The 20403-nt window shown below is 46.1% G+C and overlaps 2 protein-coding genes across 21 annotated transcripts in view; one reads left to right on the top strand and one right to left on the bottom strand.

Moving 5' to 3' along the window:
- RAD52 (RAD52 homolog, DNA repair protein) overlaps positions 1–3857 on the top strand; it is a 58207-nt gene extending 54350 nt beyond the window's left edge. For 6 of the 7 annotated variants that reach the window (XM_082850738.1, XM_082850737.1, XM_082850739.1 and 3 more), the window contains 5 exons: positions 287–510; positions 649–794; positions 2185–2256; positions 2590–2808; positions 3259–3857. In XM_082850738.1, coding sequence (XP_082706864.1) covers positions 287–510; positions 649–794; positions 2185–2256; positions 2590–2808; positions 3259–3317 — 720 coding nt within the window. In that variant the 3' untranslated portion in view covers positions 3318–3857. The remainder of the gene's footprint in view (positions 1–286; positions 511–648; positions 795–2184; positions 2257–2589; positions 2809–3258) is intronic. The other variant, XM_082850742.1, reaches the window with a different exon arrangement.
- Positions 3858–4699: 842 nt separating this feature from the next.
- Positions 4700–20403, bottom strand: part of WNK1 (WNK lysine deficient protein kinase 1) — a 136089-nt gene continuing 120385 nt past the window's right edge. For all 14 annotated transcript variants that reach the window (XM_082850717.1, XM_082850720.1, XM_082850719.1 and 11 more), the window contains 6 exons: positions 18694–18767; positions 16858–17489; positions 16078–16277; positions 14489–14683; positions 8023–8210; positions 4700–7599 (listed from right to left, as the gene is read on the bottom strand). In XM_082850717.1, the coding sequence (XP_082706843.1) occupies positions 7282–7599; positions 8023–8210; positions 14489–14683; positions 16078–16277; positions 16858–17489; positions 18694–18767 (1607 nt within the window). In that variant the 3' untranslated portion in view covers positions 4700–7281. The remainder of the gene's footprint in view (positions 7600–8022; positions 8211–14488; positions 14684–16077; positions 16278–16857; positions 17490–18693; positions 18768–20403) is intronic.

Raw genomic sequence — 20403 nt, forward strand, 5'->3', positions numbered from 1 at the left:
AAAGACTCAAATTAGATTTTACAGAGCATTTGCCCTCAATAAAAACTGAAGTATGATTCCTTATCAAAACTTCATTAATACATAATGGCATAGGTGGAAAATGAAATTGTTTTATTCCTCATATAATTAAAATGACTTGAACTTATGGATCCCTTGTCCCAGCTTCTTAGGACCTAGAAGGAATGATGGATAGAGGATCGTGAAATGCCATTTTTCAGGTATCTAGATCCTTGAGGAAGGGGAAGAGCAGTTGGAAGAAGTTTTCTCCCCTTTTTTCCCTCATTAGCTGCCTCTTGAAGTGGATTTAACTAAAGCAAAGAGACAAGACTTTGAACCATGTGTGGAACAAGCCAGATACAGCAGCTGCCAACGGAACCCGACTCTGGGACCCCCCAGACCACAGGAGGTGACGTCTCCTTGCAGACCAAGCCACCACGTTGTGATGCAGGGGATGAGGACAGCGGCTCCGGGTGCGGGCTGCGTGCCCTCCCCGCCCCTGCTCCTTCCCAGGTGTCTCCCCCTGCCTCCCACTCCTGCCTTCACTTCAGAGCCAGCACACTGGCTGGCCCGTGTGCTCCCTTGGGAACTGTGTGTTGCTGCTCACCAGTTAACTCAGGAACTCACCTCCCTGTTGCTCTCCTGATGCAGAAGCCCGACCTCCGCTGCCACAGAGAGCGATGCCACGTACCAGCGGAAGCTCCGGCAAAGACAGCTGCAGCAGCGGTTCCGGGAGCAGATGGAGAAACAGCAGCAGGAACCCCCGTCTGGCCCACCTGCCGAGAAGCAGGGTCCTGGTGAGAGGACGGAGCGTGGGCTCTGGGGGTGACTGCTCTCCCCACTCTGCAGCAGGTCGGGTCCACACACAGCACAGAGGCGGCCACGGGCTCAAACTGTCACGTCCTGCCTCGCCATTCCCCGTGACTGAAGGAAGACACTGGTCTTTTGGGCGAAGGAGACGGGCCCTGACATAACCTGGAACTATCTGTCTCAGGGGACAGAGCTTCTTTTCGCCTCAGTTACTTTGGCCACGTGTACACGAGAAAGCCTTTCTGAGCTTTTATTTTTTTTTAATTATTTACTTATTTTTTTAACTTTTGGCTGTGTTGGGTCTTTGTTGCTGTGCACGGGGGCTTTCTCTAGTTGTGGTGAGTGGGGGCTACTCTTCGTTGCGGTGTGCGGGCTCTTTGCAGTGGCTTCTCTTGTTGCAGAGCACGGGCTTCAGTCGTTGTGGCACGTGGGCTGTAGTTGTGGCATGTGGGCTCAGTAGTTATGGCTTGCGGGCTCTAGAGCACATGCTCAGTAGTTGTGGTGCACAGGCATTGTTGCTCTGTGGCACGTGGGATCTTCCTGGACCGGACTTGAACCCATGTCCCTTCCACTGGCAGGTGGATTCTTAACCACTGCGCCACCAGGGAAGCCCCTGAGCTGTCTCTGAACATAAAGCAAAGTTGGGTTTGAAGAGAATGGGTTTTTGGCAATTCTTTATCCCTGAACTTTTTATTTCAGAGTCCAGCTTCAGTGGGAGTAGTAGATACAGATTTTCTTGGAGTCTTTCTCAGAGACTAGAAACAAAGAAAGACCAAGTGGATTTTTGCCCAGCTTCTCCCTAAAAATTACAAAGAAGGTTCCAAGGACTTGCTTCATGTTTAGTTCTTTATAATTCCCCTCAGCAGTACTGGCAGGCTGAGGTTAATGTAGGGGAAAAAAACCCAAAAAACTTACTGTGCTGGGGATGTTCTTAATAAGAATTACTATTCTAGGTCTTCAGCTTTCAAACCATTGCGGAAGCTCTGGGGATCAGGGGTGGAGGAGGAGTCATCTCCAGGACCTCCCCCACCCCAAATCACACAGTCATCATCTTGGTTTTACATATTCATTTCTGCTTAAGATTTTGTTTGAACAAGAGTTATAGCTTCAAATAGTAAAAACTGGACAAAACGGCTTACAATAACTCTTCCGTTTCTGCTAAAGGAGAAACAAACTTCTCAGCGTTTTTTTCGCAGTTTGATGAGAAGAATATAGTATCGTCAGTCCTATTTTATATAGATCTGTAGGTAGGACCAGGATGCAAGGTCCCGAGTTCTGCCCGCCGCGCCGACGAGTGTAACCCCAGGCGGCTTTGCACGCACTTCCAAGGCCGCCCGCAGCCCAGCTTGGTTACGTGGTTTTGTCCTTTCTCTGCAGCAGCGCTGCCACCGGTGCCACCTGCCGGAACTGCTGCTTCAGAGCCGCTCACCCAGACAGACGTGCTTCCAGGTCAGGAGGGCTAAAGGAATGGCTTCAGTCCTAATCAGTAAATACCTATCAAGTGTCTGTAAGTTACTGTGCTGCATACTTTCCGTCCTCACAAATACATTTCAAAAGAGGCATAAGGTATCTTCATTTTCCATTGGTTTTGTAGAAAGTGCTGATAGCACATATGCAGCTCCTCTACTGTCCGGACCTTGGTGTACTTTCATGGGTCGGGGAAAGAGAAATTCCAAACGCCATCGTATAGAGCATTCATGATACAGCATTTCTCACGACCTGTTATTTTTCCAGCACCTCATCTGTTGATGCTGCATTTGCTTGTGACCTCTGTCCTTGCAGACAGTCTTGAAATGTGGGACATGGCTCTAGATGCAGGAGACAGTGTGGTCAAGCCCTTGTCTAAACCAGAACCGCCACAAGCCCCTGCCACCTCCGTCCTGCAGAACGAGATGGAGACCTGGAACAGGACCCCACAGAGCCTTCGCCACCAGAATCCACAGGCAAAATCTGGACCCTGGCACCTTCAAACTTACAACCTTAACCAACACATAACAACAGGTAGCAAAGTGTTTTAGGAGCAGAAATGGAAGGGAGAACCTGGGTATATATAATTCTATGAATCTTAAAGAAAGAATGACATTCCATTTTAAGAAGTTGGAGGGGACTCATGCCAGACCAGTAGCAGTCTAAGAAAATGGAGTGTAACTGGATTAAGAGTCGCAAGTCTTCCTTGGAGTCCTGACCTGAGGTGCAGCTCTTTCTAGCTGATAGAAGTGGGACACTGAAGCATGGCTGCATTCCTCTTAAAAGCAGGCCTGTCATGATCTCTCCTGCAGCTTGGTCTAGTGTTAACAGAGCGACCTGTCCCCCTCATAACAATTTTCATTCTTGGCCTTTAGTTTAAAGTAGGACAGTAACTAATACGATTCAAAAGTTTTTAGCTGGCAGTTTATTCCTTATTTTTACATCATGGCAGCTGTATGTGAACAATTTTCTCTTCCATAGGAGACTATGATTCATATAGGAAGAACCAGGACACGAAGAAAAGGAAATTGGATTCATCTTGACCAAGGCTCCGAGCGTTCACCTCACTGGATTCTGTCACAAAGGGACTTTCAAAAACTGCTTGCTGGCCATGAAATGACCCATCATCCCTAGGGGGTGAGCTTTACCTCCGGGGATTTACCTCGCTTCATGCTCAGCTTCGCCAGAGGATTTCACTATTGGAACCTGACGCAGATCAAGCTGGGCAGGTTGGGAAGCCCTGCGGAGATTAAACAAACACACACCTTTTCTTTGGCTCTTCACTATTTATTCCTAAGCTTTCACGTTAATAAAGGCAGAAATTCTAGGAATCTCAGTGGCCACTTTCCCCACGCACCAACCTCGACAGCGGCCTGCGGTATGTCACTGTGTGACCTCTGACCCCTTTCGCTGCCACTCATCTACAACCATCTGTCACTTATAGGCGCATCATGAAACTACCTCCATTTTTTCCTAATAAGGAAATAATCTAAGACCAAAGAAAAGGCATTTTAAGAAAGCAAAATAAAATCCTACTTTGTAACAAAATAACAGGCATACCTCTTTTTATTGCACTTCGCAGATTTTTTTTTTTTAAACAAGCAAATTGAAGTTTTTTGGCAATCCTGTGTTGAGCGTTTTCCCAACAGCATTTTAAAGTATATATTGTTTTAGGGACTTACTTCCCTGGTGGTCCAGTGGCTAAGACTCCACACTCCCAAGGCAGGGGTCCCGGGTTCGATCCCTGGTCAGGGAACTAGATCCCGCATGCCACCACTAAGACCTGGTGCAGCCAAGTAAATAAATATTTTTTTAAAATATATTCTTAAAAAAAAGGTATATATTGTTTTAGATATAATGCTATTGCAGACGTAACAGGCTATAGTGTAAACAACGGTTATATGTACTGGAAAACCACAAAAATCTGCGTGACATAAGCAGCTGTTTAGCTATTTCGGATGTGCGATTATCACCCACCTTAACAAATTCTTTTAGTGTTTAGATGTTTCATAATCCTTTCCCCCAACTAATGAGTGTGCAGTTTTACTTTTTAAGGGCATTTTGGGTTGGGCCTTGTACCCAGTCTTGAGTTTGTTGGAGCACAGGCCCATCTGGGAAGCTGTGCCCCTAGGCCACCGCCGCGCCTCTGGAAGAGGAGCACGGGGCTTTCCCTGACCTCCCGCCACCTCACCTGAGCTGCACAGCTTTGGGCGTAGGTTCATCTTCTGATTTTCATATCCTTACCATGGTCTTCAGAAAATATATCTTGCCTGTCTGCAGCATCTTAGTTCAGGTCAGAACTGCTGTTAAAAAAAAAAGGTCCTGGAGATAGGAATCCAGTTATAAATTGCACACAAGTCAAATCAGAGCTAATGAGATCACGAAAAAGACATGCGCTGAAAATGAAACCCCACAGCTCAAGAAAAGCAAGTTTGGTTTATTTGAATGGTTTCATCTACAAAGGTAACAAACGGAAACAGAAAGCGTGTCCCCCGGGGTTTATCCCAAACGCACGGGTTGACGGGCTGCCGAGAACCCCCAAGGTTTGAATTTAGTCTGTTTTTTTAAACAGTGTACATTGTTAAATAATGTAAGGAAAACACTTATAATTCAGAAAGAATTTTTTTAATGTGGAAAAAGATACTCAAAGTGTACTATTAACACAAAAATAATTTAAACAGTTCAGTAGCACTAGGTTCATTCCTCTAGGCTTCAGTTATTTCATCCACAGGAGGGGAAAAAAACAGTAAATAAAAGCAGTTCTTACTTTCCACCTGTGAGTGAAGAGATCTCAAAATGATTAAACCCAAGAAACAAAATAGTCACGTGCTGCACTCTGGCTCCTCCTTCCTCTGCTGCAAAGCCCTGCCTCCTTGCCCGGGGTCCGTTCCCCACTTCCTTGGCGCTTCTTGTTCCGTCCTTACTCTTGTCATCTCCCGAGGATTATAAGCAGAGAAAAAGTAAGTAAACAGTTTCGAAGCAAACCTTGGAACGCCTGCCCTTTTCATTTCTACCTTCCTACAACCTTCAGCTCTCATTTGCATCTTTGGGGTCTCGGCTAACTTAAAATGACCACCGGAGGACAGGACAGCCATCCAGGCTCTTCCTGTCATGGGGATTCCTGGGATGTGCCACTGAGGTGGGTAAGAGGTTGGAATAGGTCAGTTTCCCAGCTCAAGAGTCAAGACAAGAAGCACCCCAAAATTAAGAGTTCTGGCTTCTTTCCCCACCTTCTGGGAGAACAGAGATCCCAAACTCAGGCAATGAGGAGAGTATTTCCTGAAAGTTCTGAAAGTAACAGAAGTGCCCATTACAACTAGGCACAGCACTAAATAATACTGGTTGGTTGCAGTTATTACTTCAGGGGAATATCTGTTTACAGAGAACGTGAGAATATCAGCTGTTAATTCTAGAAATAAGGTGGTGCAAGAGATTATGATCCTGCAACCATTTGGACATTATATAGGAAGCGGGTAGGAATAAGCATTCTTTCCTACAATGCTTAATTCAGATGTGGGTCCACTTTCCACAAACTACAGTACCCCAAGCTGAGAAATACACGGGACATTTGCACCAAGAGGGAAGCAATCCAAATGATTTTTCTTAGAACAACTTTCTCCATCTGTGACATTTCACTATCACATTTCCTAGCTTAAAAACTAGCGCTCCCCCCCCCCAACCCCACCCCGTGCCCTTCCCTTTATATTCAGCCATTTCTTCCAGGTCTCCTCTGCTCAAGCCCAGCTCAGGTAAGTAAGGCTTATGGCAGCCACTGGCCAAGCATCACCTATCTTCAAAACAAGTCTGTTCTCCCATCCCGTAGTCTTTCTTTTTCTTTCATCACTTATCGCATACCACGCTCAATCTTGTAAATTGCCCGATTTTGTGACAACACCCCTCCTCACCTGTCCTGAAACAGAGTTTTCTGCTTTTAACCACTACTGTCAACTTCTCACCTGCTCATCTTACACCTGCTCTAGACAAAATTGTTGAATGACTTGAAAAAAAACACTCCTTCAATTTCCTTATTGCATAATCCACTGCTGGGTCACATGGACACCCAAGGTTTCCTTCCATACGCCCTTTTGCTGACTGGGGTCTGATGAGAAGTTGATGTTAACGGCAGAAGCAATAGAAGTCCAAGGCACTAAAACATCCAGCAAGCAATACTGGGAGAACAGAAGTATTCAAGTACAGTAATTTATACAATTTTACATTCACATTTATTTATCTAATACAATGGAAATACAAAGGAGAAAGTAAAGTCTCAATAGGTAAAGGACAGAACTAGCTTTTTTCAACTTTTTAAACCTTTCATATCTTACTTTTAAAACTACTGTTGTCCAACAACATTTATATATCACAGTGTTTCCACATCAAAACTGATGGCAAAGTTACATGTCCGCAGGGAACTTACTTTTGTTTTCCTAATGGCTAATGCTGCAGTCAAAGCTGCGAATACCATCTGCTTAAAGCACTAATGACCTATCGTAAGAGAGGGTTGGAACCTCCGTCCCCTGCTGTTTTCACTGGGTTCTAAAGACTGGCTGGGGTGGGGACAGGGTAGGAGAGAGCCCAATAGTTTAGTTTTTTGTCTTGCGGTTTATGTTCTTGAGGGGATAAGGGACTTGCGGTGGGTACCAAGATTAAGAGCCCCACTACTTGAGAACACAGATGGGCTTTGCTTTTCCACTGAGCTCTCTAGAAGCTTTCTGATCAACACGATTCTCTTTCCGAGCGCTCACTGCTGGGGAGAGATAACAAAGCATACACAAGAAACCTGCTCTTTCTTTCCTTCTCATCCCACTCCAATGAACGGTGAAAGCACAGGGAGATTCTCCACTCTGAGGGCTCTAAGCGGTATTAAACACATTCCTGTCTGGCAAGAAATAACCAGTTAAATGCAGCGCTAGTAGTTAGTAGGTAGGCTCCTTTCCCATCCCCCTTCCACCTGCCCCTCACCACTCCACCTCCTGCCCCCAATCTACTCCGTCAACGCCTCTAGGTCTAAGTGGTCCTCAGGTTGGAACCTGGAGGGTTGCTGATGGACTTCTGCAAGTTGCTGATGTTGAAGTTCTGTAAGGAGGCAGTTCCCACAGGTTGGAACTGGCTAAGTGGCTGTGTTGCTGGGCCGCCCGTGCCGCTCCACTGCGTGCCAAAGGGGGGGGTTGGGAAACCGTACTGCTGCGGGGGGCACATGGGCTTGGGGAAGTGGCCTAGAGAGGTAGCTGATGCTGCAGAGATGGGGGCAGAGCCACCCAGGGTTGAGGTCATGGAGACGCACAGCTGACCAGGTGCAGAGAACTTCCTCGCCATGCCAGGGCCCTGAGGAGAGAACAACGCCGTGTGAAGCTGGTGTGGGTGTGAAATGGGTGGAACTGAGACAGAATTCCAGAAGCGGGCTGCTCTCATCTTGCAGGGGACACTGAAAACAACACCCAGACAACCTTCCATCATAATTATTGGCTCTTTATATTTATCAAATACTTGTTCTGACTGGAGGTGGGTGGTGTCGTGTGTGTGTGTGGTTCAGAGTGTGAAAGGAAAAGGGAAGAAAAAACTGAGCTGACCGATACAGAGCTCGGGATTCAGGGCAGGAAAACTAAAAGGGAACCTGGGTGATTTTTGTCTTGTTTTCTTAAAAGTGTTAAAACTCATGAGCTACTGAAGAAGGTCCCTCATATGAGCGAGACACGTGCTCACTGATACTCTGATGGATCCGGAAAATGGCAAAAGGGGCAGACTGACCTCGTAACTCATGTGTCCTTTGCTTCCTCTCCTGCCTGAGAGATTCATGGCGTCTCGGGCCCAGTTGTCCACCAACTTGTGCAGGTCATCTGTGAACGTGCCCTTCCTGCTGGAGGTCATGGCAGGAGGCTGAGCCTGGGCGGCCTGACTGTTCACTGTTCCCCCAACGGTGTTTGTGCTGCTGGTCCCTAAAGTCAGAAGAAGAAACAGAGTACAACCATTAGAAGAGGCTTGGGTTGTAATTTCAGGGAGAGGAAAAACTTCCGAGGATGATGAATGGCAAACCACGGAATGGGGAGGGTGAAGTGGGAAGCCATGCAAGAAAAGGAAGGTTCCAAGGTTCTTATGTAGCCAAATGCTCTGGCATCACAGGGTAATGGAAACAGGTTCTCTTCAGGAGCTCCAGACGAGGCTGAGCAACTCCGGATGAGGAAAGGCACAGAGGGCGGGGACCTCCTCCTGCCCATTCTCATGGCATCCTGGAGCGCAGACACTCGCTGCTGGGCCTCTATGCCCAGCATCACCTGGGGGAGAGGAGAGCTGTGCGGTGTGGCCAGTGAGGCTGGCTGCTCTAGAATGCTGCAGAACAGGGCAAGAGAAGGGGATCCCTGGAGCACTGGGCAGGGTTCATGGAGGAGTTAAAGGAACGCAAAGACAAGCCCCAGGAAAGATGGGCTCCCAAACCACGTGGGACCATCATGGTCTTCAGCCATTCTTTCACAGAAAGGGGCGACAAGAGAAAGCGTGCTCTGGTCGGAAACCTTTTTCACCTGGACCCATAAACATGAACTGCAAACGCAAACTTGCGAGAGTTAAGGCTTCAACGTCTCCCCATCTCCTTTGCGTAAAGAACCAGGAGCGCTCAGGAGGTGTGCCTGAGTCTTTCAGCTCCAGGAAGGCGTGGCTTCCCAAAGATGACCTCAGTTCCGCTGCTTCAAGGCCTCTACGGCCCCCACTCCCCAGAAGAGCAAGCACTCTCATGCGCGCCCGGCTGAGGCAGGGGTGCGGAGGGGGAGGACGCTTTGGGGCTGTGATGAAGGAACTCTATTTCTATGGTTTGATGAGAAAGAAAGGAGTCTGTGTCCTGCCTGATTTCGGCTCTGCTGGAGGGCACACTGGCGATTATTCGAAGAGGCGAGTTTTAGGGAAGAGGGAAAGAAAAGTCACGTCTTGTGTTTTCCCGTCACCCCCCACTTTCTTACCAGATCTCACATTTGCTGCAGAATAAATGAAAGCTGTTGGGGTAGGCTGTGAGCCATTAGGACTTAAGATCCCCAACTACTGCCAGGGCTAGATATTTAAATGCATGCATCTTCCTGCTTTCAAGATCCAAGCAGCACCAGAGCACAGCAGCACACCGGAAGCAACTCTGCCATGTAGAAGCCCCCTGTAATCCACTGCTGCTCTCGAGGCCGGTTCGCACCCTGCCACCCAGGAATGGCACACCCGAGCACACGTGTCCTAGAGGAACAGCTATTCTGAGGTGAAGCTGCAGAGTGCGAGGGGCACGTGCTTCTTATCAGCAAGGCAAGACAAGCCGGGCCGACTGCACGTGTTGTCAGCTCACTCTCTCAGTGCCCGCCAGAGCCACGGGGGCTGCTATCACACACACCGTGTAAAGGGGAGAGTAAGCTCCCTGTGGAACAGGAGGCCCAGGTGCAAAGTGGAAAAGCACAGGAGACAGCGTTCCTCGAACAGCAGCAGTGAGACAGCGCTGGGGCGGGAAGCGCAGGCAGCGAGGATGGCGGTCGTGCTAATGGCGAGATCCCGAGAGCAAGCACATCACATGCATGAGGACCGCCATCCTCCTTGAATGACAGCTGCTTCGCGAGCTTGAGGGTGAGCGAGACGATGAAAACAAAACATAATCACAAGTGAGCAGAGCTGTCAAAAGCCAAATTCAGAAGCTTGCGGAGCTGAGCACTGCCGGCCACAAACTGCTCGTGCTAGAACCACACCCTCTGGTCTCATGCCAGTCGCCGCTGATGCTGAGGCCCCTTTATGGCCTCATCTTGTTACACGACACTGGATTCTGAATGTGGGGTTTACACCACGGGGGAGAGTCAGCCTCACAGTTCACCTTCTCATTCTGGCTTCTGAAAATAGCTTTCCCATTAAAGGACACAGACGAACACACACATCCCCTTTCTGACCAGGAATTAACTCCCAGGAAGAGCTGACTTGGCTAATAAAGCCCAGGAGAACGGGGAGTGCGTCTGGCCCACTGTAGCACTAGAGTGCTGAAGAGCACTGGTAAAGCAGGTATTTCTGAGAATGCTGCTTGCCTTCCTGAGAGGATATGACTCTCCTTTGAACCTTCTTCAGTTCTGCTGAAAGCTCTAAAAGTCGTGCATCCTCTACCACCAGAAGTTCACTTTCTGACGTTCTCCTGCCGTAATACATGCCCCCACCCCACCGCCGGATCCTAGTAACAACCCTACGAGCCACAGCTTACTGCCCAGTCTCCCAAGCACAGAGTTTTCTGGAGGGGCCTCTCGGTGGCTGCTGAACTGTCCTCGCTCTCACGAGAAGCCTCCTGTCTACACGGAGTGTCCCTGCCCTCAGCAGCCCAGTAGCCACTCCCACTGCGATGTGAGGGCCCAGGCTCTCGCAGGCCACGGTCCCGGCCGAACCCCCGTGGGCGCACAGCGCCGGGCGCACGTTTTTGACTACAGGACTCTCTCCCAAGGAGCCAGGCCTCCCTGAGGCCCCTACGCACATCTGCAGGCGCCTCCACCCACAGCTGTCACAGAGCCAGGGCACGGGGCCATCAATGAGAGCACTGTGAGGCGACCTTGAATCTGGAAGGACAGCCAGTGGCAGCAACTGAGCATGTTAAAGACGACACCAGAAAAGGGTGCAGGACTAGCCGGACGGGAGCTGGGAGTCCGAGAGTCATGAGGCTTCGGGATTCAAAGACCTCAAGCGCAACAGGCTTTGCAATCAAGGGCCGGAAGTAACAGAAAGAAAGGATAATTACTACAGAGCTGGTTGCAAGGACAGACTTTTTTCACCATCTTCCCTGAAGCACAAAGAGAGAGCAACGTGTTAAAGATAAGGACACATCAGTGTAAAGTATTCAGAATCTCCAAACAGCACACGAAGTCCCAGCAAGAGAAAGCAGGAGGGGAGACGGACTGGAGGGACCCGGGAGCCCTGCCACAGATGCCACTCTGTGTGATGGACCCTCCTGGCTGCTGGTTCCCGGCTGGCAGAAGTGAGTTTCCACACCCAGTCTTTGTACCTAGAAGAGCGATGCCCTGCACCAAGGTTCGGGATGAACCCCAGTCTCTCTCTGGGTCTCACTGCTTGAATTTCAAACACCCAAGCAGTCTCTCCACCGACCCTGTCCCCCGCTCCTGCTTCTCTTGCCGGGTTGTTAACAAAGCACTCAATTAAATGCATTAACAATTCTACCACAGGAGGCTGACAGATGGTACCATTGTTACAGTTTTAATTTAAATTGGCTAACACTCTATTTCCACATCCTAGACATACAATACTAACCCTTTCCCTCCTAGAAAAATCTTTAAAAATATGTGGAAAACAAGCAACTTTTGAACATAAATAAAGCATTAAGCCAAGCCGTGCTTCCAAACCATTATCTATTTTGAAAGCATAGAGTAAAGCATCGAAGACTAGTTAAGACCCCATGCCTGTGAGCCCCGGTTCTCTTTCCATATTTGCTTTTTTGCTTTTTTTTTGTTTTCTGGCCTCGTTGCACGGCTTCCAGGATGGGATCTTAGTTCCCTGACCAGGGATTGAACCTGGGGCCATGGCAGTGAAATCACCGAGTCCTAACCATGGGCCCTCCATATTTGCTTTAAACCTGTCTCTTGTGATTTGTTCATCAAGGCTTACGTGATGTACACTGACATGCCTTCAACAGAGGTAGGGCCTCTAATTTTAAAACCCAAAAGGAAGTGATAAAATTTAATACTTCTAATCACTTTCACCTGAACAACAGTGTAATACCACCTACCTTTAAGAGTGTGATGAGAATTTACTGAATTATTTAATCTGAAGTGGTACCTGTCACACTACACTTCCTTCACAAAAAAGCCTTGGTTCTCTTTCTTCCCTCTTAGACATTTCAGGCTACATAACACAGGCCTGACACATCACACTTTATTTCAAAACACTTGTCTCCTACTGTTAATGTCTTTTCCTCTTTCTAGCTGGACATATAAATAAATAAAATGCTTACTTAAGTGTCAAGGAGCTAATATTCTTGGTCCAGCCTAGCCTTGCCAGAAAAGCTACTGATCTCAGTGCTCAAAAACCTACCAAATTGGGGCTTCCCTGGTGGCGCAGTGGTTGAGAGTCCGCCTGCCGATGCAGGGGACACGGGTTTGTGCCCCGGTCCGGGAAGAAGCCACATGCCGCGGAGCGGCTGGGCCCATGAGCCATGGCCGATGAGCCTGCGCATCCGGAGCCTGTGCTCCGCAACGGGAGAGGCCACAACAGTGAGAGGCCCGCGTACCGCAGAAAAAAACCCTACTAAATTGGGTAAGCCTTCCACCTCCCTCTTTGTTAAACAGCCCTAGACCAGTGCCCAAGGACCTCTGAACCATACTCAGAAACAACGATGGTCCGAGCACATGCATTTAAAAAGCACTTCAGTAACCACATCAGAAGTTTGAGGCCTTAACAGAGAAGATCTTTACCTGAACTCTAACAAAGGTTTTCTACTTGAGCCTTATTTTTGTTTAAAAAATTTTTATTTCAACATACGTTTACCGACTACCTGCTACGTGCCAGGTAGGTGTGGTTTAATCAGAGAGAAATAATGTCTTGTGCCTGTGATCTTATCTGATTTGTGTAGGACCACCTGCATTCCACACATGGGGAGATGGGCTGGAGAGGTTGGGTGACTTGCTATTGTGCCCTGTTCAGGGGAAGAAAGCTGAGAAATCCCAGCATTCTTGTTAAAAAGCCCATTTTTGCTTGCAGGTGCTGGCCCTTCAGTCTTTAGTAAGCCTTATAAGAAGAACTACACTGAAACCCTTTCTGAAATTCTGATTTCATGGAGTTACAGGGTAGTGGTGGTGAAAACATCCAATAAAGAGATTCTAGCATCTTCTCAATTGATAGATGGTTATGCTTAATTGAGGGGAAAAAAAAAAAGATTCCAACCTACTCTGCAGAAGAGAAAAATAGGGTGTAACTTTTCCCCGGTACCAGTGGCCAAGATGCTTTCTGTGGCTTCTAATGCCACAGCAGGGGGCAGTGCTGAGCAGGACTGTGAGCCCAGATTTCGCTATGCTGAGCGACCCCGTGCCCTCTGTCATGGGCCTAGGAAGAGGCAATTCTTCCAGAAACTTATTTTGATGTTTACAGAAACCTACTGTTATTTCTACATCTTTTATCATAATTAACAGAGACCCAAACTTCTGAGGGTAATAGTAGTTCAGCCAAGACAAATGCACATGGACTGCGTGAAACAACAGATCCAAGCGGCAGAAACACAAGGACAAGGAAGGAGTAAAGGTGTTACACACAAAGAGCCAAGCAGGGCGTACTCAGAAATCGGGTCCTCCTGCCACCAGGTTTGAACGTCACCTGCTCAGACGCACAGTTAAACTTCGCACAGCCTGTGAGAGGGGAAGAACAGGGAAGAATGGGGAGAGAAGAGACAGAACACAGCTACGAGACGTTAGAACCCGAGGCTGGAGAGTGAGATGCGCTAGGACAGCACACAGAGGAACGAGCTTCCAGGACAGGCCTGGACGTGGGGCAGGAGGGTCAGGCCGCAGTCCCGCCACCTGCCTAGACCGAGCGCCTCCCCCAAGGACACTCATCCTGCTGGGAGGCAGCCTAACGCCTAACTTCTGTGGCGCTGTGGCGAAAGCACCTACTTCACTATCTAGATTCCTGATTTCACTCTTCTCCACCCACATGCCCAACTCCTTTCAGCTTCTAGATCTAATGTTACCAGAAGGTCTTTCCTCTACAGGAATGTTCTGAGTGATCATTTTATTAAACATCTGTTTATTAACCTCTATTTGGGAAGTAGATTATGGGTAAAAACTTGAATGGACTTCAATTCATTTTAGTATGTGTCTCTCATACTTAGAAATTTTAGAAGTCTACGCTGGCTAATCAAATGCATTAACTTTCAGAAATGGCTGAAACTCCTTAGAATGTGGTCCAGGAAATCCCAGTCTAGTCCTAAAGCATAAGCTCCAGATCCCGAAGGAGTCACTCATCTCACTGAGGCTTCACAGGGCACAGGTGTCACTTTTTACTGTAGTCCCTTGAAAAAACCTATTTCCACCCGATGGGAGCAGTGATCCCACCCACTCCCCTTACAGCCCAAAGAACCATGTGGGTACCGTGCGGCTGGTTCCTGGTCAGCTGCTCCTCCAACCCACCTGAACAGGTTCCTCACCAGGCTTTTGTCCCACATATGGCAATATGTCCATTTTAATGTTCTTGGAAGATGCTGGCTGCTCTGATTTCTTACCTTGACCTGGAGCAGAAAGGCTTGGTACTGAAATGGCACCATCACTGGTGAAGGCTGAATACAGGTTGTCACTGGAGGGAGATGGCTTAAGGGGCTGTAACAGCTGATTCTGCCCCGTCTCTGGGATGTTGCCAGGAGCGGGGAGGGTCTGCTGCGGGTGCAAGACTGAAGCTGCACTCTGGCCAGACAGGTTACCTGCCAAAAGACACAGCGGCATGAGGGAACGTGCACAGCCTTCCAACCGCACCTGACAGGCACTGTCTTTCCTCCAATGTGTCCCACTAACGGATTAATAATGGGCCAAAAACTATAGGAGATCAAAGAGCAAGGGTCTCACTGACAGGAGGGGAAGTGAGATGTAGCAGGAGACTCAACAGGCAACAGGGCTACAGGACCCCATCCCTGAAGATGCTGAGCCATAGACAACTTGGATGATTCCAAGTCTAAGCTGAGTAAGAAGACTAGCATGTGCAGTGGACATGAGAGAATTCCACTTTGCAATCTCAGCATTGCCTTTTTTACCCTCTTATAAACACTGAGTTGGATCATGATACAAATTGGTTCCAGAGACAGTCTCTGCTTAGTCTTTCCTGTACATGTGTCAGATCAAGTACAAAAGAGATGTCGAAAATGATGTAGGGATTGGAGAGTAATGCATATTTAAAATTATTCTTAAAAGGTGGCTTTCAATCATTAGCCAGGTGGCCTGAAATGGACTAACTTCTCTATTCCTTAGTAGCTAGTGGCTAGAAGTCCACGCAAAAAGAAGGTCAAAATTGGGATCAGAACCTGAATTAGCTGCTACAGCTTATCATCACATGTCTCCTAACCAACTGGTTCTCATGTGCTAGAGAAAAGCTTGGGGTCTCTGAAAGCTTCCAGAGAATGGAAAGCTGTTAAGTTTACAACTGCTTTCCAACATATTTATATTAGAACTGAAGAGCAAGTATGAGGTATAAACTTTTTTTAGCTGCTTTTACTTTTCAACTAGTTATCTGTTAACATTACCATAATTTCACCAAATGGTAAAAACTCGCTATCATAATAAAAAATAGGCAAACTACAATTCATTTCCAGAGATTATGATTTAACTATTTTTTTGATTATAAACACTAGCAAGTTCTTTATTCCAATACAGATAAATAAAACAAAAACTTTAGCCAAGGAAATTATCATATGACATACCCAAATACTTACATGAAATTTACATTCATCCCTGTTGTAATTATGACCAATTCATTCATTAAAAAGGAAGAATCTACCTGGACTTTACTGACAGAGAACAATGAATTTTCTCTCAACTGCCTACAAGCTTGGTGAAATGTGAGCTCCACGAGTTAGCAGGCAAAGCTAACTGTTTTATCCTCATCAACAACTATAAACGGAGGTAAAATGGATTACAAAGGAATAGGTCATAGCACTGACCTGTCTTCCATAAACTCAAAAGACGTTCTATAAATACGGGGAGTAGACAAGGCAAGGAAGCAAGCGTATTAGGGAAGTCAAACGCCTTCGAAATTTAACAAATGTTCCGTAGGTTATATACACATTTGGAGACAAAAACATAAGATGGGACACCCATGGCTGACCTGGTCCAGGGCTTTTATTCCCCAAGGAACTGCTACGACTAGACTTGTTGCCTTTGCTTTTGGTGGGTCGCCTTCTTCTCCCTGCAAGGGGGGCAGCTGGGGGAATGATGACAGCAGGAGGAACCTTGCCCAGTTTGGTATACAAAGATTCAATTTCATGCTTCTGGCGACTCTGCAGGTCTTGAATCTCTTTAAGATGTCTATGAAAGATAACCAAGCATAATTCAAAAATATAACCACCTTTGTTCAAACAAGAATTAACAACATTATTTAACCTCCATTCACGTATTTACTCACCAGTGGATCCTTCCCCCAAATGTACTGAATCTAACTGCTGTCACCTTGTGATTCAAGTGTGTCAGCTCCTCTTGCTGGCCTCCGTTACCCAAGCCAAATTCCAGCAAGCTCCTAGCCAACCACAAATGGTTGGTGATGTGTTAGGAAAAAGAGATTTCCTGACTTGGAAGCTCTACACAGGAACACTGAACTTGCGAATCGGACCCAGTTCATCAAACGTGACCAAGAAAACCTGCTATCGTAATCCATATCCCAGTGTCATTACCAGATTCATCTGGTACACCAATAATAGCTAAGATGAGGTTCACAACGCAAAAGAGCCACTGACAACAATAACATGCTACGAGTAATGCCAAGGTGCTGAAGCAGTTCTGTAAGAACTACCTTCAGACAGCCAGCTCTTGTACACCCCACCCTCTAGCTCTGGGAGCCAGCTCTTCATACGGCTCTGCTGGTACCCTTTCACAGGAGAAACGCACGTACTTTTCTCGTAGCCGCCGCAGCTCTAACTTCAAGTCCTCATCTTCAATATCTGATTCATTGTCGCTGCTCATGTAAGAGGAGTTGAAGGAATGACTCAGGCCCTGGACAGGGAGGCTCTTTGAGCTCAGCTGCGGGGAGTGCGGACTTCCTGAGCCATCGTCCACATCCCGAGCGAGGAAGGCAGCCTCCAGGTCAGAGGACGGCCCGTTCAGATGTGAAGCCTCTGACAGTTCGGGCTTCTCTTTCTTTGGTATCACAGCAGGAAGAACGTCATGTCCCAAATCCAGAAAAGGAGGAGATACCACTGGTCCCTCCTTCTTTGCCTCAGTAATCTCGTCTTCGGTTCTTGAAACGGAGAAACGACCGACTTTGCTTGCTGTAGTTGTCACCTGAAAACGTCCAACCTTGGTTGGCTGCCCAGTTTCAGGAGTTTTACGGGCGCTACTATCTGGCATATCTGAAGAGACGCCACGGACGGCTATCCCATTGGGCTCTGGCCTCACCAGGGTACTCTCTGGACTACTGCTTGACAGCACTGAGGACTCTGAAGTACTGGATTCAAAATGAACAGACTTTACATCTTCTGACTTATTTTTACCCTCTTTCTGGGGATCATCCATTGCAACTGAAACCTGATGGAAAGAGACCAAAAGTGAATCACTTTATTTCCCAGTCTGAGTAGGCTGATTGTTTGCATAGCCCCTCCATCTCTGACTGTGAAAATAAACTGAATACCATTCACTGTAGAGCATGACATATCCATACTGAGATGTACAGATGAGATGTAGATTCTGAGTGGCTGGCTAAGCTAAGTAAGTAAATTATTTACTTTCATATCTCATGTTGTGCACAGGACTCAGATTACATCTTAATGAAAATATAAATAACAACAGGTCATGGAATATTGAAGGTTGCTTGTGAACAAGAAAAACTACAAAGATTAAATCCAATAAATGTTAAATGCCAGCTAAGCTTCAAGAATCAGCACAACTAGCTGGTGCTAAAAGAAGGATATAGATCGTTTTCCTAGTTCGACAATGTATTATAAATACAAACTCAGGGCGGCGACAAACTCTGAGAAACTCAGTTTACAAATGAGAAAAATATGACCTAATATCCCCAACTTCAATTGCTATCATGAGAATAATAAGAAAGCAGGTGTGAAAACAGAAAAAGAAAAAAAAAGATTTTCAAAGCTTGTATAGCCCTATGTACTAAGCCAGAAAATGTTCACTTGTTTCCCAACTGGGAAAATACAATTAGATGGTATTATTTGATGATGACTCAGTATTTTCACTTTGGAAATTAATCCTAAGAAAATTATCCTAAACATGGAAAATGTTTTTATATACAAAGACGTTCACTGTTACTTTACTTACTGTGTTGGAAAAATCAGAAACCACCTAATGACTGACAATAGGAAAATGGTTAGATATACCTACTACTAGATGGGAAAAAGCTACAAAGTATCAATATCATTCAGAGGAGAAGCAGGGCCAATTTTAGATATACACATGTACAGAGCAAAAGGAATAGAAAGAAACACACCCCAAAAAGTAATCCCAGGGGGGTGGGGTGGAAGGATGGGCAGACAGTGTGACTATCTACTGTTTTCTCTACTGTTCTAAATATTCTTTATTTTCTTTAATTAGCATGTATTATTTTTAAGAGGGGAAAATGATAAAGAGCTAAAAACTGCTTTATATAAAAGAAATATATCATTGATGGCAATTCGGTCCTAAAAGGTAGATAATAATTTTATTATATACACACTCCCCCCAAACTGGGAATCCCTTTTTTATTATATACACAATCCCCCAGCAGTGACTGTCTTACCTGAAATCGCCCCATCTTAAAAACACCAGTCCCTGAAGTGGGTGCTAGGATAGGACCTTCTGTGACTTGAGACACTGAAACAAGTACATGGAGGAGGAAAAGAACTTAAATCAGCATCTTTTTTTAGTTGGCTTCTTTTTGCTTCAGCCAGAAACACAGCAAAATGAGACTACATATCAGAAGAAGAAAGTTGTTACAGGTAAGGGAGATTTCCTTACCCCCCTTTCCCTGACCCTGTCCAACAAGGGGAAACAGTTACTGTTTGCTTTCCTACTAGACACCTTGAGTGTGAAAGACTGTATCGCTGTGAAACCCTCTACCTTCCCTTGTACACTCGCACAGAGGACATGGCACTGTTTGGAGGAATAGAAGTCACACAGCAGCAAGGCGGCTTCACGGCTTAACTCAAACATGAAGAGATACTATAAAAACTAAGGCTGGGCTTCCCTGGTGGCGCAGTGGTTGAGAGTCCGCCTGCCAATGTGGGGGACACGGGTGCGTGCCCTGGTCCGGGAAGATCCCACATGCCGCGGAGCGACTGGGCCCGTGAGCCATGGCCACTGAGCCTGCACATCCGGAGCCTGTGCTCCGCAACGGGAGAGGCCACAACAGTGAGAGGCCCGCGTACCGCAAAAAAAAAGACAAAAAACAACAAAATAAACTAAGGCTAACAGGAAATGACACTACAATTTCATCCTATGATTCAAAGGCAGAAATAAATGAAGTAAACAGTAAGATTTTTACCTAGGATACTAAAGACCCATTTTTAAATGAAAACCAGCTATGACAAACTGGTTTAGGCAACACTTAAGCAAAATCCTGGAGCAAGACAGTGTAAGCGGCAGAATCACTGGTAAGTAGTTTTGAGCCACTTTAAAGCCACCGAGGTCCTCCTCTTTAGGGACAATCACTTGTCTGAGTTTCTTTCTAGAGATAATTAATATATATCAGCATTTTCTTTATTTTATACAACTAGTAGAATATTGATTTTGATATTTTCATTTAATGATGTAACTTAAGAGATCTTTCCATATCAGTCTCATTCTTTTTAATGGCTGCATAGTGTTGTAGTGTATGTATATACATATGAAAAATTTAAAAATGTACCATATTTTATCCAGGCTTCTACTGATGGAAATTTAACTTATTCCGAACTTCTTGTTACTATAAAAGTGCTCTAATATGTATATTCTTATAGATCTGTGAAATAAATACCTAAAAATAGAAGTATTGGGTTGGCCAAAAAGTTCATTTAGGAACCCAAACAAACTTTTTGGCCAACCCAATACTGAATCGCTGTCATTTAAAACACTGACAGACATAAACTGATCTCCAAAAAGGCTGTACCAAGTCACTAGTGGCTTTTAAACTTCTGAATTTACCAAGGACAGGTGAGAAATACAATCACTTGTAGTTTTATTCTGCATTTCTGTTTCATGAAAGAAGTTAAGTATCTTCATGTCTAAGTTTCTTTTTTTTCTGTATCTTTTGATTATTTCTTGGTCCATGCCAAATTTACAGAAATTCTTTATATTAACAAAACTAGTCCTTTTTGTGATACGAATATACAACACACACATTTCCCAGTTTTCCATTTATCTTTGGACATAACAGTACTTTTTCTCCCCATGCAGAAATTTAAAATCTATTAATGCTTCTGGGTTGGGGATTAAATGTAATAACATCTTTCTCTATATCAGGGAGCAGCAA

The sequence above is a fragment of the Leucopleurus acutus genome (genome assembly GCF_964270905.1).
Source record: "Leucopleurus acutus genome assembly, chromosome: 11".
NCBI lineage: Eukaryota > Metazoa > Chordata > Mammalia > Artiodactyla > Delphinidae > Leucopleurus > Leucopleurus acutus.